At 37.4% G+C, this 26,035-nt stretch overlaps 1 protein-coding gene across 1 annotated transcript in view; it reads right to left on the bottom strand.

Annotated features, from left to right (window-relative positions):
• FOCAD (focadhesin) overlaps positions 1-26,035 on the bottom strand; it is a 274,520-nt gene that overhangs the window by 130,740 nt on the left and 117,745 nt on the right. Inside the window, exons 12-15 of the mRNA XM_084898094.1 lie at positions 17,210-17,314; positions 16,744-16,845; positions 16,085-16,215; positions 13,877-14,003 (exon numbers count right to left, since the gene is read on the bottom strand). Coding sequence (XP_084754220.1) covers positions 13,877-14,003; positions 16,085-16,215; positions 16,744-16,845; positions 17,210-17,314 — 465 coding nt within the window. The remainder of the gene's footprint in view (positions 1-13,876; positions 14,004-16,084; positions 16,216-16,743; positions 16,846-17,209; positions 17,315-26,035) is intronic.

The raw sequence follows: 26,035 nt of genomic DNA, 5'->3' as shown, positions 1-26,035 counted from the left end.
AGTCATTGTGGCATATAAAAAGCTCAGCATGGAAATAGATTCAACAAATGGAGAAAAAGCGTTTTCTTGCCCTAGAAGAATTGAAGGCATCAAAAAAACATGTCCCAACTGCAAATAATGTAGAGCTCAGTTCAAAAAGACCAGCAAATTCCTTCTCTAATGCATAGCAAATTAAACTTAATCAACTCCTCTGCAAGGCTGAACAGGCAATCCACCTTTTAAAGTCCCCACAAACAAAACATACGAACAACAAAAGAGGTTCCAGAGTGTAATAAATACTGAATCCACAGTAGGCGACAGAATCCGTACTGTACACAGCTGAGAAACCCTGCCATGGCACAATGGATCACATTTCCATATTAAATTATGTTTATCACGCTGGAAAAATGCTTCCACAACTTCCAGGATTCCCATTGGCCGCTTCTATACCACACTCACTCCCCTGAAACCTTCCAAACCTGCTGCGTGCCATTGAAAATCATTCCCACCCCACCGTGCTCAGAGGGAGCCGCCAGACAAAGGGTTGGATGATGGGAGAGGGCAGGGACAACTACCTTCCCCCTGTGACTTCAGAAAACAAATCAATACAAAAGGGTAGAATAGCCAAAACATAACCTTGGCACGGGGTATTTCCGGGAAAATTGCTGCTGTGACAAATGGCCCGGAGTGAACTCTTCCAGCGGTCAACAATCCGCAGGAAGGCCCTCCCCTCCTTATCTGTCTCTCGGTTGTACAATACTCCACTTTGAAAACATAACACCCTCTTGGAGCTGGGCAAGATGAAAGAACTTTTCTTCAGGGGCCCCGCAACGCCTATTAATTTTTGCTACAACAGACTCACAGCTGATGAAGGAGACAGAGGGCTGGCTCTGCCTCCCGTCTTCATCTCCAGACATGAGAAGAGATGGTAAAAGTGAGTGAGTCCTCCTGAATTTCATTTCTGCACACAACACAAGCCGTTTTTCTCCTCCAACCATCGGCCATGTGCTCGCCCTGAAAGTTCTTTTCCTCTTGGAGACACAATAGTGAGGTTACTCGATGCCTATGCAGTTACAGAATGGTCTTTCCAAATGATTGTGACTCATTCATCACCACGCACACAGCGCAGGGTCAGAAATCAATGATGGAAGGAGCAAAACTTAAACAGCCCCCAAAGTGTACTCACACTTTTATCTCAGTTGGTAAGGCAACATGACGGAGTGGAAAAAGCACAGGAATTGCAGTTAAACCCAAGAGCACTCAAATCCCCATGTGACCACATTTCTACGTCGACTGGAGGTTAGATTTCTATACCTATCAGCAAATATCACGTATATTACAAGATTTTTGTGAAATCTAATATCAGATAGTATGGTAATCCGGTAACCAGCATGAAAAAAATTGTAGGTTTTACAGTATAACATGCTGTAAAAAGTATTGATCTTAATTATGCAGTTTGGTGAATTCAGACAGATGTACGTACATATGCTGTTGTAACCACCACCCTAATCAAGATGTGACCATAGAGATAAAATGTGAGCCACGTGGGCAATTTTAAATTTTCTAGTAGCCATATTTTTTAAAAAGTAAAACAAAACAAACCAAAACAAATGAAATTAATTTGAATATGTCTTATTTAATCCAATATCTCCAAAATATTAGCATTTCAATATATAATTGATTTTAAAATATTATAAGATACTAATGGCCCAGTGCACAAAATTTGTGCACGGGAGGGGCGTGTGCCTCAGCCCGGCCTGCACCCTCTCTAATCCAGGACCCCTCAGGGATGTCCGACTGCCAGTTTAGGCCTGATCATAAACAACATAAAATAGTCATGGTCCCATTACAATGCAATCCAGGACTGCTGGTTCCTTTCTGCTCACTTGCCTTCCAGCCTGATTCCGCCAACTGCTCTCCCCTGCCAGCCCTATCACTCCTAACTGCCTCTGCCTTGGGCTTGCCACTGTGGCTTTGTCCGGAAGGACATCTGGTCTAATTAGCATATTACCCCTTTATAAGTATAGGTTTTGCATTTTATTTGTGCTACGGCTTTGTTGGTGAAGTGTACACTTACAGCACATCATCACAATTTGAACTGGCCAAGGTGCAGGAGCTCATTAGCCACGTGTAGCTAGCAGCTCCTACTCTGGACAGTAGAGACCACAGTCCAGAAAATTCCCCATGCCCCTTTCTAGTCTATGCCCTTCTCCCCAACCATCGACCACTATTTGGATTTTTATTTCCATAGACAGATTTTTGCCGATTGAGTTCCATAAAAATATAATGTATGAATTGTTTTGTGACTGCCTTCTTTCACGGAGCATGTTTCTGAGATTCATCCTTATTGTTGCAAATAGCACGGTCCAATCCTTTTTATTTCTCAAGAGTACTCCACTGTATGAATACATGCAACTTATTTACCCACTGACCAGCTGATGGACATGTGGGTTGTTTCCAAAAATGCTATCATTAATAAAGCTGAAAGGAAAAGTCTTATTTTGTGGACATGTTTTCATTTACCATGGTAAATATCTATTTTTTTTTAGAAATTAGAATTAGAATTTAAAAATGAGAATTCTAATTTTTAGAATTAGAAATGTTGCATAAGGTAGGTTTATGTTCAGCTTTATAAGAAACTACCAAATGCTCTGCCATGATGGTTATATTATGTTATATTACTGATTACTGACAGCAATGCATCCAATTGCTTCACACCTTCTCCAACATGTAGTATTGTCAGTTGTTTTTTTTTATTTTAGTGATTCCAATGGTGTATAAATTTCCCAATGATCAACAATGTGACTTTTTTTTTTTTCATTTGTTTACTAGCCATATAACATCTCTGTTGAAGAATGATTTGGAAAGATGAAGGGCAAGTTGCTACGAAGGCAAACAGACTGCTTACACGAAATTATTTCTAATGTTAAAATAAGGAACACACTTGCAAAAGCCAGCTGTGCCAGCAGATAACGCACACCTGGAAGCGAGGGGAGGAAGCAATGAGAGCACACACTCCTCTGCATGGAGCGACAAACTGCCTCGCACCACCAAGTGCTCACGGGCCTTTTTCGTGTGTAAAAGCATCCCAGGTACTTCCTGGTTCCCTGAAAGAGGGTCGACATCGGTATTTTTACCTTAATTAATACTAGAATTAACTTAAAATAGTGATCCCATGATAATCGAACAAAATAGGTCATACGCTTTCGCACTTTGATTTATATATATATATGTCGGTGGTTTTTAGGAGGAGAAACATCCATAGTATGGCAAACATCAAACCATTGAGGATTGCTCCTGATTACTGGCCAACCATGGCACCTATGAAGACAAAGCTTGGCGACCCACCAAAGGCAGGTGACAAATAGCTTGAGTGGCAAGGCAGCCACGTCCCAGATAAAGCTGAAAACCAACAATTGGTCAGGGCGCCTCCCTTTTCCTCTTTCCTAATAATTCTTCTTCTATGACAGAATATATGCTATTGTATTCTTATTCTTGCTCAACATATACATGTTAGTTTTGAGTAACAGTGAAGGCAACAACTAACAATACTTCATAGCAATGCCTACCTCATAGTATCTGCACTATTTGGGGAGAGCAGAAGGAAGATGGATGCTGGGCAAACGTAAAGCAGTACAGCTGCTTTGGAAGACGGTCTAGCAGTTCCTCCAATAGTTAAACACTGAGTTATATCATCCAGCAATCCCACTCTTAGATATATATCCAGGAAAAATTAAACATGTGTCCCACACAAGAACTTGCACATGAATGTTCACAGCAGCATTATTTATATTAGCTCCCCCCCCACCCCCCCACCCCCCCCCGCCGGTGGGAACTGCCCAAATGTCCATCAGCTGAAGGACAGATGAATAAAATGTGGAATAGTCCTACCATGAGATATTTGTCAGCCATAAAAAAGAATGAAATGCTGATACATGCTACAACATAGATGAACCTCAAGAACATTATGCTAAGTGAAAGAAACCAGACACCAGAGGCCACATATTGTATGGCTCCATTTATACGAAATGCCCGAGCAGGCACACCCATGCAGACATGAAATAGATTACCGCTTCCCAGGGCTGCAGGGCACAGAGAGTGAGGGGTTTCTTTTGGGGGTAGTGGAAATGTTCGAAAATGGATTGTGGTGATGGATGTATAATGCTAAGCATTCAAAAAGCCACGGAATTATACACTTTAAATGGGTGAGTTTGTAACATACGTGCGTTTTCTCTCAATACAGCTGTTCACATCAACAAGAAAGAAAAACTAAAGGTACTGGCAAGCCACAGAGCCTCTCTCTTCTCGCACATATTATTTCCCTCCGCTGCTTGGAGTGGAGAGAAATATTCCTTTGATGGCTATGTCTCTCCTCTGCACTATTTCTGAATTTCAAATATACTTAGTGCGCTTAACACAGCGTTCTCCCCAACTAGACTGTGAGCTCACAGAAGTCAAAGATGTCTGAGAAATCTTTTTATCCAGAACAGGGTCTTGCACAGCCTGGCTTGTATTTTCCATATTTTTATGCTAAGTTACGGTTTTCGTGTTGTGCCTAGAGAATCCTGGCCTCTGTGCGCTGCTGCAGTGGACTCGGGGCTGGAGGGGGGAGTTGCACCATGTCCCTTCCCTGGCTCTCCTCACCACCTCTGCTCATCAGAGGATGAATAAATGACAATTTGGCCAAACACTTCTGAAAGGCTGCCAAACCTTCTATTTGAACATCTCCTGAAACAGACAATAGACTGTATGAAATAAATAGGGTCCCTTTGAAACTTATAGCCCATAAATCTATAAAGCAAGAGTGACAAAAAACATTTAAAAAGTATAAAATAAAAGCAAAAAACACACACACAAACAAAAAAAAAACCCCACAAAAAACGCTGACATAGATTTAAATATGATCTCCAGATGAATTTTAAAAGCACTCATAATAATACACAAATGACTTAAAGTAAAATAAATAAAATATACTTAACTTTTTAACAATTTTTACTTAAAAATCTATAATGGATTGAATTACCACCTACTCTTTTTATGAATAGCTAGAGGCTCTGTGCACAAAATTTGTGCAGTGTATGTGTGTGTGTGTGTGTGTGTGTGTGTGTGTGTGTGTAGGGGGAGGGTGTGTGTGTGTAGGAGGAGGGCGGGGGTTTTGTCCCTAAACCTGGCCTGCACCCTTCTGCAGTCCAGGACCCCTTGGGGGTTGTCCACCCCCGCAACCCAGGATCCCTCACTCCTTACCGCCTGCCTGCTCACTGCTCCTTACCACTTGACTCCCTGCTCCTTAGTGCTGCCATGGACGTGGGAGAGGCTCCTGCCACCACTGCTGTGCTCACCACCATGAGTGGGAGTGCACTGACTACCTGGGGGCAGCTCCTGCATTGATCATCTTCCCCCTGGTGGTCAATGTTCATCATAGTGACCGGTCGTTCTGCTGTAATGGTAGCTTAGGCTTTTATTATATAGATCCTCCCCAAAGCAAAACCTACACAGGACAAAGTCACTGTGAGTAAATAACATTCAAGTTAATAACAGCTTGTATTCATTGGACAGAAGGAATCTGGATTCTTGGTAATAAGCAGAATGATCTTAAGAAGAAAAGTTCCCTAGACTTTAGGAAGTAGTGACACAACTGAACTGTTCTCAGTAGTAACAAATAATACTGCCAGAAACCTGGATATAAATTACTACATTCTACCTCTCTCTCATGCTCAGGTAAGCATGGAAAATTATTAAAAAATAATAATAACCTAACTATTTAATAAAACTATATCTTTAAAACTCTGAAATATTTAGCTCAAGAAAATAATCCAAAAGAAAGGAAAAAGTTTACATATATAATTACTTTTTTAACTATTGAATATTTGAAGAGAAAAATGGGAAGTAACTTAGAAATCCAATAAAAACTAGATTATTTAATTATCTATGATACTTTCACTCAATGGAAATAAGCATGCCATTTGTATCAAAATAGAAAATTTTGTATCAAAATAGAAAATCTTTACAGCACAATATAGAGAAGATGAAAATTTTAAAAATGTATGTATAAAACATACAATAGGAAGGGATATAGAAAAATTAAAATGGCTTTGTGAGAGGTATGGTAAGAAATACTATAACAATAAACGTTTTTAAAAGAGGCATGGAATCATTTTATGCATCTTTAAAATAAAAAATATAACCCATATAACACTGAAAATTAATTGATTTTAGCTCAAAACATCTTCATTAGGATCTTTATGTAAAGCCTAAATGTAAACGTTCATGCATTATCCAATTACAAAGGAAATGGAGAAGGAAAAGTATGAGTAAAGAGTACAAGCATTATGCTCCCTGAGATTTCTCCAATAACACAACATGACATGGTGGACTAAGCACAAACATGGTGATAACATGTATATTACATCTCAAAAAGACTGTATTAAAACAACATAGTGATTAAGAAACTGACTTTGTATTTAGACAAACCTGAGTTTAAATCCTGACTCTACCATCTTTTAACTGAATGACTTTGAGTAATTATTTCATCTCTATCAGTCTCCGAGAAGAAAATGGTGCCTATCGCAGACAGGGTATTTTAGTAAGATTAAATGAGATAATAAATATAATAACATAGTACATAGTGCTTAAAATATAGAAAGCACTCAGTAAATCAATAGATACTTACTACTATTATTAAAACATCTTTATTAATTCTACAGCTAAAAGCATTCCACTAATTTCATATGAAAACTAAGAAAAATGTTACACATGGACAAAGTATCAAAGTAGAATATGTGTCTTTATTGGAGCTTCTGTATGATAAGCTCTTTGTAATAACAGGCCCATAAAAGAAACACACACAAACTCATTTCCTTTCCTTAGAAACATGAGAATAATATTGTTTTACTAATCATTCCTGTAGAAATGAAATGTAACTTAGCTGACCAGGGAAATTAAAAGCAATGAAGGAGAGAATATTTAACTACCTGAATTTCTCCAAAAAGATATATAAGTGGCCAAAAAACACAGGAAAAGATGCTCAAAATCATCAGTCAGCAGGAAAATGCAAATCAAAGCCACATGAGATACTACTTTACACTCACTAAAATGGCTACTTTTCCTTTTCTTTTCTTTTCTTTTCTTTTCTTTTCTTTCTTTAAGCAGACAATAGCAAGGGGAGAAATTAGAACCTGCATATACTGCTGGTAAAAATGTAAAATGGCACAGCCACTTTAAAGAGAGTTCTGTATGTTCTTTAAATGCTTAAACATAGAGGAACGCTATGATGCAGCAATTCCATTCCTAGATTATAACCCTTAAAAATGAAAACATATATCCAAGCAAAACCTGTACATAAATGTTCATAGCAGTGTTACTCATCAATAGAAAAAAAATAGAAAAAAATAGAAAAAAATGTCCATCAACTGATGAATAAATAAAATGTAGGACAAACTGGTGGAACATTATTCGATCATAAAAATAAATGAAGTATTGGCATATGCTACAACATTGAATCTTGCAGACATGTCAAGTGAAATAAGCCAGTCCCAAAAGATAACATATTATACGATTTTGTTTATAGAAAATGTCCAGGTTTGGCAAATCCATGGAGACAAAATTAGAATAGTGATTGCCTATGGCTAATAGGGGCTTGGGTGTTAAGGAGGTGGCAGCTAAAGGGTACAGGATTTGGGGGGAAGGGGTGATGGTGATAAAAATACTCTAAAATGGATTGTAGTGATGATTTCATAACTCTAAATATACTAAAATCATTAAGCTGTACACATGAAATGGATGATGTAAATGGTATGTGCATTATACTCAGTAAAACTTTTTAAAATGAGATAATATTGCTTCTCAGAGTCATAACTTTGTTCAAGCTATATTACAAAGCTACTGTTCTCAAAACAGCCTGGTACTGGCACAAAAACAGACATATAGACCAATGGACCAGAACAAAGAACCCAGAAATCCATTCAAACAATTATACTCAATTAATATTTGACAAAGGAGGCAAGAAAAAACAACGGAGTCAAGGCAGTCACTTCAATAAATGGTGTTGTGAAAATTGGACAGATACATGAAAAAAAGAAAGAAAGAAAGAAAGAAAAAGAAACTAGACCACCAACTTACACCATACACAGAAATAAACTCAAAATGGATAAAAGACTTAAACATGAGATGAGAAAACTTAAAAATCTTAGAAGAATCGATAGACAGCAAAATATCAGACACATGTCATAGCATTATCTTTACCGATACAGCTCCAAGGACCATGGAAACTAAGGAGAAAATAAACAAATTGGACTACATCAAAATAAAAAGATTCTGCACAGTAAAAGAAACCAACAAATGAAGAGAGTCTAGAGCATGGGAGAATATATTTGCCAATGTTATATCTGATAAAGGTTTATAGAGAACTCATACAACTTAATAAAAGGAAGATAAAGAATCCAATCAAAAAATTGGCAAAGGGCCTAAATAGACACTTTTCAAAACAGGACATACAGAAGGCCCAGAGATGTATGAAAACATACTTAAAGTCACTAATCATCCAAGAGATGCAAATCAAAACAATAATGAGGTACCATCTCACACTTGTCAGAATGGCTATCATCAACAAATCAACAAACGACAAGTGCTGGAGAGGATGCAGAGAAAAAGGAGCCCTCGTGCACTGCTGGTGGGAATGCAGACTGGTGCAGCCACTGTGGAGAAAAGTGTGGAATTTCCTAAAGAAATTAAAAATGGAACTCCTATTTGACCCAGTCATCTCACTTCTAGGAATATAGTATATCAAGAAACTAGAAACACCAATCAGAAAGGATATATGCACCCCTATGTTCATAGCGGCAGAATTCACCATAGCTAAGATTTGGAAACAGCCTAAATGCCCATGAGCAGATGAGTGGATTAGAAAACTGTGATACATCTACACAATGAAATACTACGCTGAGGTAAAAAAGGAATTCTCACCATTTGCAGCAGCATGGATGAACCTGGAGATCATTATGTTAAGTGAAATAAGCCAGGCAATGAAAGAAAAATACCACATGATCTCATTTATTTATGGAAAATAAAGAACATTATAACCTGATTAATAAAAAGATAGATACAGAGGCAGTAAAGCACCAAACAGACTGTCAAATTACAGTGGGAAGGCTGGGGAGTGTTGGGGAGGGAGGGAAATAGAACAACCAAAGGACTTGTATGCATGCACATAAGTACAAGTAATGGACACAAGACCCTGAGGAGGGGGAGGTGAAGGCATGCGACAGGGGGTAGGGGAGGCTAGGGGAAAGTCAATGGAGAAAAAAAAGGAGATATATGTACTACTATATGTAATAAAAAAGAAAAAGAAAAAAATTCTCTCTGAAAATGAAAAGCCCTCAGCTTGAAAATAAAACCTTTCAATAACCATATTTTTCAAAGGAAGGAAGGCTCGGATTAACATAAGAACCTTAGATTTGAAGAAGTCTTATGTCTACTTTTCATCTATTAGCCATTTGACCTTAAGAGACAAATTTCCAGAACCTGTTTTGTTTATAGTTTAAAATGAATCCCCATATTACAAAATGTCCAAATTCATACAAGGAATCCAAACATATTAGCAATATTTTAAGTACTTCAGCCTAAAAAAATTTATGAAGTCCTGAATCAAATCAATAGTATTAAAGAAAAGATAATTGAAAAGTTTCTCTTTTCCAATTCCAAAATACCAAACTGCATACTTGTCTTTACTGTAAACCAATATTCCTAGACATTTCTCCATTTAAAATTTTTTTTTTTTTTTGTCGTGTAAAGTAGCACCAAAAAAAACTATATTATAAATACAATCTTGTCGGAGTTGGCCCTGAGGTGGAACCACTCCTTTCAGTCTCTGGAGACCATGATAAATGACTAAGCAGCAGTAATTGCAGGCTTACTCTGACCCAACCAAGGGCAAACAAATTTCATGATTGTGACTTTCAAACATGAAGAGTCCATTGTCCATCTTTAGAAAAAGAGTTCTACTTTTCAAAAATACATATATTTTTATTTATTTCAGAGAGGAAGAGAGAGGGAGAGAGTAGAAACATTAATGATGAGAATACTGATTGACTGCCTCCTGCATGCCCTACTCTGGGGGTTGGGCCCACAATTTGGGGCCCCAACCATGACCTCCTGGTTCATAGGTAGATGCTCAACCACTGAGCCACGCCAGCTGGGGAGGACCTCTACTTCTTACACAAAGGCAAGGATGGGAAAGCTCAGTAAAATCCAATTTTGTGTGGTTTTCCAATTGAGGTATTTTCTTAAAGATAGGATTATTCAATTTATTTTCTTATCCTTATTGATTTTTAAAGTTTCATTGTCTTAGGTTATCTTTCCTTATTCTTAATTACATTTGATAGTCAGGGATCTAAAGAGCAATCGACAGATAAATCACTGCCAAATGCTGCAGGCGAACAGGCTTATAGCTACGCTGAATATTTTCATTCTTGAAACTCTTGGCAGCCATTAATGCTTCACACATGAAGTCAATTAGAAGACAGAATAGACAGCTTCCCAGAATGCATGCTGGCTTCTGTGGACAGCATGCTGGCAAAAATAAAAAACAAAAACACACTCAAAATTACTAGCCCAAAATTAGTAAATGTGACCTGACAAGGGCCACTGGATTGATTATATTTCACTTTGACACACAGCACAGGACATAACAGCAGCAGTTTCCTAACTAATGAACACACACAAAGAAGCTTGGAAAGGCTTAAAACAGAAAGATATATGATTACCATCTAGGCCTACCATGTCAAACTCAAAGGCTAACACGGGCCAAATCAATGATCCTTGGGGCCCGTGGGCCATCAATTTAACATGCTTGATCTAGGCCAGTGGTTGGCAAACTGCGGCTCGTGAGCCACGGTTTGCCGCTCTGTTGACTAATGAGTTTGCCGATCACTGATGTAGGCCATTGCAGGAAGGATAAATTATTTCTATTTATTTAGATGAAAAATTTATTCATTACCAAACATAAAAAAGAATATTTTAAAAATCAAAATGAACAGGTATGCAGTCACAACTCAGGATTTTTGTAATAGCTATAAGGAAAATATGATAAATAACACTTATCACCTTAAGTAAGTATCAATAAAATAGTGGGTTCATCCTCTAGACAAGAAAAGAGATGATAAATAAGAGATAAGGAAATAAGTATTCCTTATAATAAAATGAAGTTAACTGATTGGTGGTATTGCTTTAAGATTTATTAATGCTCATCTTATTATGAAAAAAAGATTTAAAGGGATAGCATCTATTTGTCAGGAAGATAACATACTGAATTCTTATCTCATTTGCAACATTTCAGTTGAAGTTTCCCCCAAAAGCTATATTAAGGCAAGGATCGGAGAGCCTTTGATAAAAATATTATATTGAACGTTGATTTCATAACATTAAAAGAGGGAAGGAGTAGGGAGAGAGAAACACAATGAGAAAAAGAAATGCCTTTAATCCAGCAAAGAAAAAGATTACTGATGTATCAAAATAGGAATCAGCCTTTAGTAAAGAAACACCTAGACATGATACTTCAATTCCTCTGGAGGACAGATGGAACGTGAGAAGTTCTATAGTTGCTGTAGGCTAAATGCTTGTATCGCCCCCAAATTCACATGTGGAAATCCTAATGCCCATGACGATGGTATTCTGAGACGGATCTTTGGGAGGTGATGAGGTCATGAGGGTGGAGTTTCCATGACCGGGATTAGTGTCCTTGTAAAGAGACTTGAGAGAGCTGCCTTGTGCTTCTGCTGGGTGAGACCACACTGAAAAGACAGCCGTTATGAGAACGGTGGCCTTCCATGAACCAGAAAGCTCCCCCTCCCTCTCCAGTCACTGAATCCGCCAGTGCCTTGATGGGGACTTCCCAGCCTCCAGAGCTCTGAGAAATAATGTGTGCTGCCACGAAGCCCTTTATGTTATTTTTGTTGCAGTATCCTAGATGGATTAAGACAGTATAATCATGGTCTCAAAAATACCATTATGGGCAGTAGTAGCTTGGGTTGGGGGAATGGATTTGGGGCTAAAAATTCAATAATCCAATGTGGTCTCCTTTAAGTATAGAAATAAACACCAAAGAGCCCCACAGTGAAGGGATAGGAAACCATTTGAAGAAAAAAAATTAAGTCACTGCCATTGTGTGAGTTTTAGGGGAAAGATTAAAAACCAAAAACCAAAACCACCTAAAGCCTTCCTGATGGCATTGATTATATTACAATTGTGTACCATTTTTCTGGAGCAAGTTCAACACTTAAAAAGCACCTCTATAGGCAGATATTACAGTAAGTGTTTTTTGTGTGTAATCGCATTTTATCTCAATTTGAAGAAACAGAGGCTCAGGGGGTTAAGTAAATTAGCTAAAGGAAATAGCTAATAAGTGCTATAGTCATGGGAAGTATCAGCCTGTAAAAGATGCTTCCTACCACATCAGGGAATGTTTTTCATATCTCTGGTACGAGCTACAATGAGTATCTTAGAGAAACGGAATGAGAAAAAACAGCGCCGCACTCTGAAGACATCTTATGCATCAATAAGCTCCAGTAGACAAGAGCCTCCCAGAAACAGCAGAGGATGCATGGGGAACCCAGTGGGACTGTAGGCACAATAAGACAAAATTACTATTCTTTTAGGGGGAAAGTTAATTTTAGAAATAAAAAAATTCTATTTAGAAAAAAGAATAAAGAGAAATAATCCAAAATTATGATAGTGGTCACCTTTCAGAGGTGGGTGTATAAAATTCTCCTCTCAAAGATTCTGTTCAAACCTCATTTAAAGACAAGGTTTTATGAAAACACTGTGATTATCAAGGTGATACTTCCCAATTCTAGATGACTGATGGGAGCGGTCAAATACAAAGTCCCTGGTTACTCTGTAATAGTCCTCCACCGAGAACCCTGAGACCTCTGCTGGCAGCTGGCACTGAAAACACTGCCCCCGCGCACACAGCTCCTGCGCAGCGCTGGAGGTTACTGCCTGCCGAAATGAGTGTGTACCCAAGAGAACGTTAGTTCATTCCCAGACCCGATACCGAGGAAATGTCTAACTGCCTCTGAGGCCTATCTTCCTCACTATAAAACGGTGTTCTAGTCCCTACATTGCAGAGTTGCTGAAGAACATAAAAGGAAAGTGCTCAGCATAGGGACATGAGATTCTGAACATTCAATACAGTCACTGCTTGTATTATTTATTACATTCATTACTATCCTATCAAGCATAATTGCCACAAGCTAAAATAATTCTGCTCAGTCTCTTTCTCTAATAAAGCACAGTTGTGCAGGTATGTTCTCTCTGGCAAGAACCACAGTGTGGTTAGTGAAGGATCGCTGCGGTCATTACCGCACTTCTCCCAGCGGCAGAGGCTCTCTGCTGGGTGGGCTGTCATCTGTGAGTTGTCTGGAGCTCAGAAAATGAGTCAGAGCCTCAGTTCCAACACCGATGCATCCAAACAGATCACTAGGAAAGCAAGGCTCCTTAGCCAGTCTGCAAGCTGGCCACAATCGTTGCTGGTTATGAAGCTGCCACTCGTCCACCCCAATCCCTTCACCTCATCTGCTGGTAAAGCTCTATAATCACGAAACTAAGAGGCCAATGTATTCAAGCATTCGCCTATAAGCATAACTTCCCCTTCTTTATTAACAGAAATAAATAAGATTAATAAATACTTCTCTGGAGACTGTCTACATAACCAGATACGTCAAGTCTCCCCTCCGCAAACAATGGGTGAAGTGGAAGGTCTTGCTTCACTCTTTTAACCAAAAATCTCTGGGAACGAATATCCAAACTTTCAGCTACTCGAATCTCATCTTGGATCCTTGTAACTAACACACCTTATAAATTCTTTTCTTCAAAATTATACAAGCCAATTCGAAGAGCCTACCTCGGCTTGGCAGAGTGCGTGGAGACCTTGTAATACCAAGGCTGCGGGGGTGGCCTGATCCGGCTTGGTGCACTCGTTCAGCACCTGGGAGATGGCGGCCAGCATGTCTGCCCCGTGCTGGTAGGGCCTGCAGGGGACGACAGGTCAAAAGGAGATTACAGCCAGAGAGCTCCATGACCATCCCCTGGTCTTTTGTCTGAACAAAAAGCATTAAAGCTTGTCTTTACCCTTCTGCCTCCTAAATATTAACCCTCAAATAACATCACCATGTATTTTTCTTCAAAGATTGTCATCATCATCATTTTTGCCTAATTTAAGGCTCATTTTTTATATAGAAATACGACCCCAAAAGGAAGACACTTCTTACATAGTATTCTCCCTAAATCAGAAATGTCTGAGCTGACAAAATTTCCAGCATATCAATAGTGAAAAGAACTGACTTACCTTAGTGAGATTATCAGTAAGAAGAGAGCTACGCCTGCCCAGAAGTTGCTCTGGTATCAGGCACGGACTACAAAAGCAGTCCTGGGGTCAGAAGGTGATTTATGATCATAGTGATGCTAACTGAAGAGGCTATACCTATTACACAATGTGACGACGACGACGACGATGATGATGATGATGATATGGATTATAACCGTCAGAGCATCTTCCCAAGCACAGTGCTGAATTCACTCACTTTTTCTCCACTCCCCCTCCTCTCCATTCCACACATGTTGTGCTATCAACAGAAGGCTTTTAACTCAGGTCATCCTCTGCATTATTTATAACCCTTCAGTGACATAATACTGTTGTCTAATTGACGAAATATCAATTGGTGAAATTGCCTGACTGCAATTCTATTGTTTTACTGTCCTGACAAACAGAAATCATTTTCCAAAACTGGAAAAGCTGATGGATCTTGAAGTGGTAACTGAAAGGAACACTGAATACGTTCTCAAAAGACTTGCTCCCAAGCTGCAGCTTTATGAATGCAAAACTGCACTGTCAGATAATAATCTCTCAGCTCTAACATGTTTCCCATGCCGATAACCCTAGAGCCGTGATTGGCAAACTGTGACTCATGAGCAACATGGGGCTCTTTGGCCCCTTGAGTGTGGCTCTTCCACAAAATACCACGGCCTGGGCGAGTCTATTTTGAAGAAGTGGCGTTAGAAGTTTAAGTTTAAAAAATTTGGCTCTCAAAAGAAATTTCAATTGTTGTACTGCTGATATTTGGCTCTGTTGAATAATGAGTTTGCAGACCACTGCCCTAGAGCCTCCAGACTCTCTTGTGTTACATTAGTGTAACTTTCAGACTGAGGTAATCTTTGTACGATATTTGCAAAAGGCTGAGGCTGAGAAGAGGTGCAGAAATGCTGAGGCTTCGATATGGTCTGATCCGAGATTTTTCTTGAAGCACTCAGTACAGACCCCTGGGCCAGTGAGCAGTGAGTGGGCCAACCCATTTACTGCACAACTTTAGGAAGTACCATTCACAGTGTCATTATGGACAAAAAATGAGATATGCCCCCCTCAATTCTACAGTGCAGAGGCGACACATATGGAATTGCAGGATTACAACTCATTTCAAATGTCTCAAATCTATTTCCTCCCTAAATATTTTTACCTTACTCTACTCAAGAAAAAACACCGAAGCTTTGCTCGCATCCCCTCCTACCTATTTATCAACCCATACTCTAGAACAGCAGGGTCATCTCCCCACTACCTTCCTATCCTCCTCAACCCTAGAGCATACATGGGAATTCAAGATCATTTCCTTCCTTATCGTAATTCCTAATAATAATTGCATGTGGTAATTCCATGCAATGGGTCACAGACAAGGCTGTCTCTGTTAAAACTCTACAAAAATCAACACAACACTGGGAGAATATAAGGACAAATGGACGACAGTCCACTGCTTAGGTCACAGGGATTTATATAAGGAAAAATAAACTACATAAACTCATATACTTTAGTACAATATTAAATTGCTATCCAGAAAAGGTTATGAATATCCTACAAAGCTAGATTAGATCTAAGACATGCTCGCTTCTCAAGGTTATTTTCCAATCTTACTAAATTTTACAAATGGAAAACTTAAATTGAAAATTTATTCTTACTCAAATATATTCTACCCATCTTTCCTAGATTCTTGCTTGCAATAAAATAAACAAATGCAAAATAATAAATCATGACATACATTCCCAAGGGGTAAGCACATCTTACCTTTGCTTACATATGTCTCTGATGGATGCTGCTTTAGCGATCAGTTTCTCCCACTGGACTTCCTTGCTCGCGGACAGAGAGGGTGCCCAGGACATGGCCATGAACCGCTGCAGTTCAGGATAGACACGATCCTAAAAAGACAAGTTCACAAAAAAGTAAATTTCCCAATTTGAGTTGAATAATCATTATTTCCTGTTATGCAGCATTTTTCTCTCCAAATCTCCCATTTGCATTGCAAATTATAATGTCTAATCAGCAGGGAAGAATGCTGTTTTGATTGCTAGGGATTTTCTTACAGTCCCATGCACTGTTCATCTCATAAAAGAAGAAAAAAAAGTGGTTAAACCTCACCCAAATTACAAAGGCTGTAATTACTTATTATCATATTTTTATTACTTTCCCACACAAATGGAAAAATAAATTTCAGAATCAAAGAAATAAGACTATTTTCTAGTCTCAGTTTCTCTGAGTCAATCACAACTGACTGCATTACTTACTGATCAAGAAGCAACACACCGAATCAAATTTCTCCAACGCAGTCACTGATGCCGCACACTAATGCTACTATGTCAAAGCACTGCCGGGCACAGTGACAAAATCAGTTTTCTTTACTGAAAAACACATGTTTAATACTTACACAGGTGTGTATCAGAGCTCACCTGCTTCTCCCACAAAGATGTCAACAAGCGCAAAGTGACAGCTCTTAGCTGTGGAGTGGTTCCAAGAAGTTGGATTACTCGTAGAATTTGTCCTATGCACACCTAGGAGATATTTTAAAATTTTAGGTTTCATAGATGTAAATGTAGATAATCCCCAGGTTACCAAAATAATTAACACCCCCCCCCCCCATCATAAAATACCTAAATGGAAGTTTACTATAGTATTAGCCATCTTCTCAAAGGTTGCGGGTACCTTTGAGAGGTTAGGTAGCAATCCCTGGAACATAAAGACCTCATTTCAGATAATTACTTTTCAGATATTTTAATAAATACATTTGGCCCAACCAGGGGAGCAGTGATCACAGCAAAATTAAGGGCTCAAAATTTCATATACCAACCAAAATTCAATGTATTATTCATGACTCACTCTCTTTTATCCTTCAAGTAAATTGGATAATATACAAACCTTGTGAACACCAAGTGTAGGTAAAGTATATAAAATATCAATGTATAATGCAGGTTCTAGTGGTCTTCCCAATTTGAACATCAAAACCGGAATCAAATTTGGTACCTAAAGGGAATTTAAAGAATATATTAATTATGCCTTATGAAGAAAATCAACCTGTAAAGCAACACTACTCATTTTTATGCAAAGGGGTAATATAAATATACTAGAGGCCCGGTGCATGAAAATTTGTGCACTGAGGGGAGGACCCCTCAGCCCAGCCTGCATCCTCTCCAATCTGGGACCTTCAGGGGATGTCTGACTTCTGGTTTAGGCCAGATCCCACAGTGACATCCATGTCACAATTTGGGACCACTAGCTCCTAACTGTTCACCTGCCTGCCTGCCTGGTCAGCCCTAACCACTTCTGCCTGCTGGCCTGATTGCCCCCTAACCACTCTCCTGCTGACCTGATTGCCCTCAATTGCCCTCCCCTGCCAGCCTAATCACTCCTAACTGCTTGTACCCTGACACATGCCTGATCCCACCCCTAACTGCTTGCTTCCCTGCCGGCCTGATCATCCCTAACTGCCTCTATCTTGGATCCCGCCACCATGGCTTTGTCTGGAAGGAATTCAGACATCCAGAGATGTCCTGTCACCCAGTCTAATTAGCATATTACCTAATTAGTATAGATATGAATTAGAAGACTGAGAAACAGTCCATTTGTCGTTAATGGTAATTTTATAGGCCACTAATATTCTATCTCTTTTATAATTAGCTGGTAGACACCAATTAAAAAAACATTTTTTTCTTAAGCTACTATGACATTACTCTAAGCAATACAAAACTAATTAAGATATATACTGCCCCAAAGAAATTTATACTTCTAATGATCAGCTATACTTAGGCTATAGAAATAATAAAAGAACTCCACATATTGAAATATTCAATTATGTTATTCCAATATAAAATAATTAAAATCAATTGTACTGTAACGGGGGGGGGGGGGGGTGTTAATAAGCAAGGTCCACATTTCAATACCTATGCATAACACAATAAAACAAAAAAAGCAATTAATCTGTGGATCAAAAGAATTAATGATGTTAATTTAAGATAGCAATATTACCCAAGTAGATCTATAGACTCAATGTAATGCCTACCAAAATCCCAACTGGCTTCTTTGGCAAAATTAAAGAAGTAATCCTAGAATTCATATGGAACAGAGAAGGAATCCAATAACCAAAATAATCTTGAAAAATAAGAACAAAGCTTGAGAATTCAAAATCCCCAATTTCAAATTTTACTCCAAAGCCAAGGTAATCAAAACAGAGCGGTACTGGCATAAGAATATAAATATAGGTCAATGAAAAAATACTCTGATGTCATTAAATTAAAAATACTCAGATGTCAAAAGATACTTATGAAGAAAAATAAAAAGATAACCCACAAAATAAAATATTTGCAAATCATATCTCCAATACGGGGCTTCTATCTAGAATATATAAAGAAATCCTGTAACTCAATAATAAAAGGACAAATAACCCAATTTTTAAAAAAGCAAAGAATCTTATTTCTCCAAAGAAGATAAAGGACCATTAAAAACAGGAAAAGGAACTCAGCCATCATTAGCCATCACATAAATAAAAATCAATACCAGAATGATTTACTATTTCACACCCAATAGGATGCTTATAATAAAAAGCAAACAGACAATGGCAAGTGTTGGCAAGTATGTGGAGACCCTCAGACACTGCTTGTGAGAGTGTAAAACGATACAAATACTTTGGAAAACAGTCTCAAATGGTTAAAAAGAATTACTGTATTACCAAGTAATTCTACTTCTAAGCACATACCAAAAAGAAAAACATGCATCCACACAACATGTGGACATAATGTTCATAGCAGCATAATTCATAATAGCCAAACAGTAAAAACAACCCAATTGTTCAACAGATGAATGGATAAATAAAATGTAGTCTAGCCATACAATGTAATGTTATTTGCCCATAAAAAGGAATAGGAATCAACATGGATGAAACTTGAAAACTTTGTATAAAGTGAAATAAGCCAGTGATAAAAGACCACATATTGTATGATTCCATTTATATAAAATGTCCACAATAGGCAAATATACAGACACAGACAGTAATTGCTTGGGAATGGGGCGGTGAAGGAAAAAATGGGGAGTGATGACTAATGGGTTCAAGGTTTCTTTGCTGAGGAAGGTAATAAAAATTTTCTCAAATTATAAGTAATCATGTTTGCATAATTCTGTAAATATACTAACAGTTATTGAACTATACACTTTGAATTATATGGAATGTGAATTATATTGTAATAAAGATATTCTTTATTTTAAAAATTCAATTAAAAATTGAATGAATACTTGCTATGAGCAAAACACTACTTGAGCATGCACAAAAATTTTAGTTTCCATATAGTGCATTTTAATTTTGTTAGCTGACTTTGTTTAATTTGCTCTACTGGCTGTAATCTTAGAAAACCTATATTTCTTCTTAGCTTAGAAGGTACATACTTTAATTCAATTTCAAGGAGGAAAAACATCCTAACTCTACCACCAAAAACTATAACAGCTAACAATTCATTCATTAATGAGCTTGACCATGTTATATCAGGGCAGCATTTAAAAATATACATGTAATGGTTATAGACTCACAGCACAGCCAGATTTATGATTTTTAACAACTGCTGGTGCTCTGTTAGAACAGAAGTTCCATCATCCTCACCTTGAGCAAATGAAGGGAGACAAATTTTTTAATTGGCTTCTCATTCCCCATTTTAATTAAAAAACAAAAGGTTATCTTGAATTGTCTGTGTGTGACTCAATAAATTGCCCCTTCTGGGAAGAGCTCTATCCAGGCACTGACAGATTCCGAATTCTGGGAAGGGCAAGCAGCACATTTAGTGGCATTTTATAAAATAACTTATTTAGTTGTGTGGCTTTTAAATAACTGCTTTAATCATATTGTCAGAAAAGAAATAAAGTACTATATTTATGCTAAAGAGTACAGTTCCTTTATGAACCTTAGAACTAAAGAAGTAGGTAAGGGTGTTTATTTTCTCTGGCAAGTTCAATAATGAAAAAACAAAGTGGGAAACTTTTACAATAAGTTCTCTTAGGCCTAGTACAGTTCTTGAAGTTATTATAACCCAAATTAAATCCTCAGGTCAACAGAATCCCAAACAGGGGTTATTTAATCAGGAAAAGACAGATATAGATATACTAGAGGCCCGATGCATGAAGACTCATGCAAGAATGGGCCTTCCCCTGGCTGCTGGCACCACCTTTGCTCGGGCTGGAGCCGCCTTTCTGCCTTCCCATGCTGCCCAGAAGCCAAGAACAACTGGGGTGGGGTGGAATGCCTGTGTTGTTGCCATGGTAATGATGCAAGCATGCTACCCCGCCCCACCCTCGGATGCTCTGGTGCCTGCATATGCAAATTAACCCAACATCTTTGATGGGTTAATTTGCATACTCACGCCTGATTGGCTGGTGGATGTTGCAAAGGTATGGTCAATTTGCATCTTACTCTTTTATTAGTGTAGATAGGTGTGGAAAAAATTTTATATGAAGCACGACTGTTGTTTTCCTAACGAAGTAACATATGTACATTTATCAGTTTTCTTGAGAGGTCATATGAGCTTTGGTTCCTCTGTTCCTGGCCTCTCTACACTCTGGAGTTAAGTGCCTTGTATGAAATAGGAGATATCACAACCAATACCACAGAAATGAAAAGGATTATAAGAGAGAACTATATATAATTATACCAAAACAAATTCCTAGAAGAAATAGATAAATGTCTAAAACATACAACTCACCAAGACTGAATTGTGAAGAGATAGAAAACCTAACAGACAAATAACAAAGGAGGAGATTGAATCAGCAATAAAAAACCTCCCAACATAGAAAAGCCCAGAACCAGATGGCTTTCAGGTGAATTTTACCAAACATTTTAAAAAAGAACTAACACTAATCCTTAAACTCTCGCCCCAAAATTAAAGAGTCAGGAACACTTTCATATTGAATAATAAGAGATTGAAAGTTTTTCCTCTAAGATCTGGAAAAACGCAAGGATGTACCTTCTTGCCATTTCTATTCATAGTACTTAGTATTAGTAGAATACAGAACATAGTACTGCAAGTCTTAGACCGAGCAATTAGGCAAGAAAGAAAAAAAAACTCATCCAAATCAGAAAGGATGGGAGTCCATGTCTCAGTTCATCCCTCCATTCTACCTTGGCGTAGTGAAAGCAATGAGAGTCCAGGCTATCTATAGCAGGATGAAGAACTATTGTGTAACTGTTCTCCTTGTATTTTGACAAAACACAGGAAAAAATAATCAGAAGAGACACAAACCAGCATCATATAAAGAATGGAGTACAGAAATTTAACTTGGATTCCATGAAAAATGTCCATATTGGCAACACCGTATTAAGTTACACAGATAACAATAATCTTTCACACACTTCTATAATGAAAATCCTGAGTAGTGCTATCTACTCATACATTCTGAGAAATAAAAAGGGTTTATTATTCACTTTAGTTATCAAGAGAGAACATATAACTGATGTTTATAACTATCCCTCTATTTTGAAAGTATGAGATAGCTCATATTTTATTACTATATGAGAAATGTAGTAATAAATTAATATAAATAGAAAACAAAGATACCAGTGAAAAGAAATAACTCAAGACATGTAATAGAAGAGGCAAAAAACAATAGCAATATCTGATTTTTCTTTAACTTTTCAGACTTCTGTTTTAGAAAACTAGATGTGAACTACAAAAGTAAATTCTTAGTTTCTATTTTATCCATATCCTTAGATTAGATAAATGCTAAACCACCTTTGCATAAGACTTTCTTCTGTGAAAAAAATGGAAGTAAATTTTACGTACACAAGTGCATTTGCCATTTATTAAAAAAGTGGTAAGATAACAGTATGTGTTAGGTTAAACACACACACACACACACACACACACACACACACACACACACGTGAATTTTACATAACAGAATGAATAAGTTTGAATGGTTCCTATAAACAGAAACATAAATAGCATTATTTAATAATTTTAACATCGAAACTCTTAAAAAAATCATTCTACAAAAAATGGACACAATATCTAGTATTATGCCTTTGAACATCCGTTAATCCCAGCTTCCTAATTACTTGACATTTCTATTCATGATACTTAAGTAACACACTGGAAAGCAGCCCACAGAGAGAAGTACTAGAAAGCTAATCCTCCATTCCACTTATGAGGGATCTGCAGGCATGCAGCAACATCAAAGACATGTAAGCATAGTATAATTCTATTCTGTGGTTCAAAATATATATATATATATATATATATATATATATATATATATATACACACAATATATATATATATATATATATATATATTTAAAATGTTTTATTGATTTTACACAGAGATGAATTGAGAGGGACAGAGAGTTAAAAATATCGATGAGAGAGAATCATCGATCAGCTGCCTCTTGCACACCCCCCACTGGGGATTTGCCCGCAACCAAGGTACATGCCCTTGACCGGAATCGAACCCAGGACCTTTCAGTCAGCAGGCCGACGCTCTATCCACTGAGCCAAACCAGTCCCGGCTCAAATTATATTTATATCACATTATAATTAAATTAGTGATCTTGGGTCTTGCAGTTTAACCTTTGATAGTTAAGTAAAGTCAAGGGAAGAAAGGTATGGAGACCAGCAAAGGCCCCTACTGGGCAATCTTCTTTCTATTTGATATTTATTCACTCTAGCCTTATTCCAGTCCAGCTTGAGCATCTGATCTGTAATGGTTCCTCTGAAAGTTGCAGCTAACATCTACTGAACAGTTCCTACAAACACTCTCCTAAGCACTTTTCAGAAAATCATGATCACCACCATGTTTCCAATGACTAAAACTGAAGCTCATAAAGACCAAATAACTTGCCCAACGTAATAGAGCTGGTAAGTTCTGGAGTTAGGGCTGCACCAAAGCCCTTATACTTGCCACTTTGCATTAACAAAGGCAGTGATGACATCTTCATATTTGTATCTCTGGTTTCCAGAATACCATAAAATGCTTTTAGAATGCACAAACTACTCCTATTTTTTTATCTGCTCCAATTCCATTCCACAAGATAGATCCTATAACAGCATTGCAGCGATTTGAAACAACCTGTATGCATGCATATGAGCAGAACCAATGGACACAGACAGTGGGGGTGGGAGGAGGGTGCGGGCTTGTATTTGGGGGAGGGGTGGAGGGAGAGGTCAATGGGGGGGGAAGGAGACTCATGTAATACTTTAAACAATAAAGAATTTTTTTAAAAAAGCCTATCACTTGCAAAAAAGGTACTTAAATAGTACTTTGACTACATTAACTTAGAATCAGAAAAATTTACCTGTTAGATAGATGTCACCAGCATATCAAAATGTTGAGGTAAGATTTTCCCAGTGTATACAAAAACACACACACAAAAAAAACAAAAAAAACAAAAAACAGGTAAATCACATAGGAGCTCCAAGTATACAAAAACAAGAGGAAAGATCAGACTGGAATAAGATAAAGTATCATATCACTTCAGGAGTTTGAAATCCTTTGAATACAATTACCATGACCTTTCCTGACCTAAACTTGATTAGCAGAATAGTCTCCTTAGCCATCTGAGTCTTCATTGTCCCTCAGGGTCAAAGGCAACTTATATATTTGAAAAATGGTACAAGAAAATTTAATTCATAAAGCAATGATTAGTCACACTATCAGTATGTAAAACCATCCGTGAGAAAGAGGAGTATAATCAACATTTATTTTTTCAATTGCTAACATTTTGACAACTTGCTATAAATGATGACTATAATGACTGAATTCTTATAAGCATAAAATTTCCTTCCTGGACCAAAGTAGGTGTTACATTTATATCATGGTGAGATCTATGTCCTTGGCAGTTCAACTGGTCAAACAAAAGTTAAGAGCCGGTATCCTACAAGTAAAGTATAATGTGTATCCACTGTATTTTCCCTTTCAATTAGGTAGTCCATTTCCACCACTGTCTCTGTCACTGGCAATGTGTTTTCTATCAGAGAGTTGGAAGGAGGAATTTGAATGTCTTCCAACAATGAGATCTAATTAAATGCAGCTCAGCCAGGTAAGCAACTATGTAATAAAACTAGAGCGATTCAATGCTTTTGAATTTATTAAAATAGTAAATTACTCACAGAATCCAAAGCTATGACAGTCAAGTCAATTTTATTAGGATATGAAAAACTACACAAGACTGATGATGATAAATGTAAACCACTCCTCCATACTACATTTGAAGTGAAAAAAAGAAAATTTAACAGCCAACACAAGTTGGAGAAATATAGAGCAGAACTCCAATTCTTCTTTCCTTACTTAATGACCAAAACTATTTGATGTTCAAGTAAGTGGTAAATAACTTATACCAGGACTTTCCTAAGGTCCAAATTCATTCTCAAATATAAGATTAACTATTAAATGGGGTCGGTCAACATAAATAATGGTAAGCAAATGAACTAATTAAAAAACTATTATTAACACATTAAGCACCAAGCCTGTTTTGTCTTCCTTTCTGTTTAGCCCACAATACTCAATTTCACCAATATGTTGATGGCCCCAGTGACTGATGAGGTCCGGGGGGAAAGTATAGTGTCAGTTCACCAGTGACTGACCTGGTGCTTAACATGTTAAGCAAGAAGATTCACACCCAGGATGAAGTAAAATTAATTTAACAAGCCAGAAACATAAAAAAGGTATTGATTTAAATTTCTTGGAACAAAGAATAATAAAGAATTCTGATTCCACTGCTTGAAGTAAACAGTGTATTGATAAGGAATAACAGAAAACAGGTTTAGTTAAACACCCATCTTGCATAATATTCTGCATTCAGAAAAACTATTAATGTCTTCTTACAATACTTATTTCTTCTTTCTACTCTAACAGTCACATCCATAATAGAAACAGACTACAAACCAACAGGAAAAAAAAAGTTAAGCCATGAATGGTGTTAGAAAAACTGGTCAGTGGCTTAATGGGGAGGGGAAATTCTAATACATTACCATGCAATAAAAAATTTTAGGTGAATTTCAGAAGTTAAACATCAAAGGGAAATAATCTTTAAAGAATCTAGAAGAAATATTAAGAGAATGCATGCTCTCTACCTAGAAAAGAACTCACTGATCATTAAAACAATGAAAGACTAGTAAGTAAAGATGGATACATTTTAAAAGGAGAAACAGAAAGAGCTGTTGAATTAAAAACATATTAGTATAACAGAAAATTCAATAATATTGGAAAGATAAAGCTAAGGAAATCTCCCAAAAAATAGAGTAAAAAAGCAGAGCGAAGGATTTGGGAAAGAAGAAATAAGAAAATTAGAAGACCAGTACAGAATTCAGGGTCCAAACAAGGGAAGTTCTATTAGCCAATGCTACTCTAAAAGGCTGGGGTGCCCAAGAAGACCTCAGATGTTTGCTACATTATCTGTAATGGCAACAGCAGCAGCAAAAGACCAGGAACAACTTAGACATCTATCAATATAAAGACACTTGCATACATTGAGTGGTTCACACACTTTGGAACATCAGCATCTTTCAAAAATCATCAATTACATCTTATAAACATAGCAAGATGGCTATAACATATGAGAGAAAAACACAAATGGCAAAGGAACATATATAACGCCTTTGTATACGTGTGTGTGCATATATTGGGGGAGGGGTAGAGAGAAGATATATTAAGATAAACAATGTGTTTATGTATGGATATTGTGCATCATATATAATAAAAGCTCAATATGCTA

The sequence above is a fragment of the Pipistrellus hanaki genome (genome assembly GCF_964339955.1).
Source record: "Pipistrellus hanaki genome assembly, chromosome: 11".
Taxonomy (NCBI): Eukaryota; Metazoa; Chordata; class Mammalia; order Chiroptera; family Vespertilionidae; genus Pipistrellus; species Pipistrellus hanaki.
This window is presented reverse-complemented; position numbering and strand designations above follow the sequence as displayed.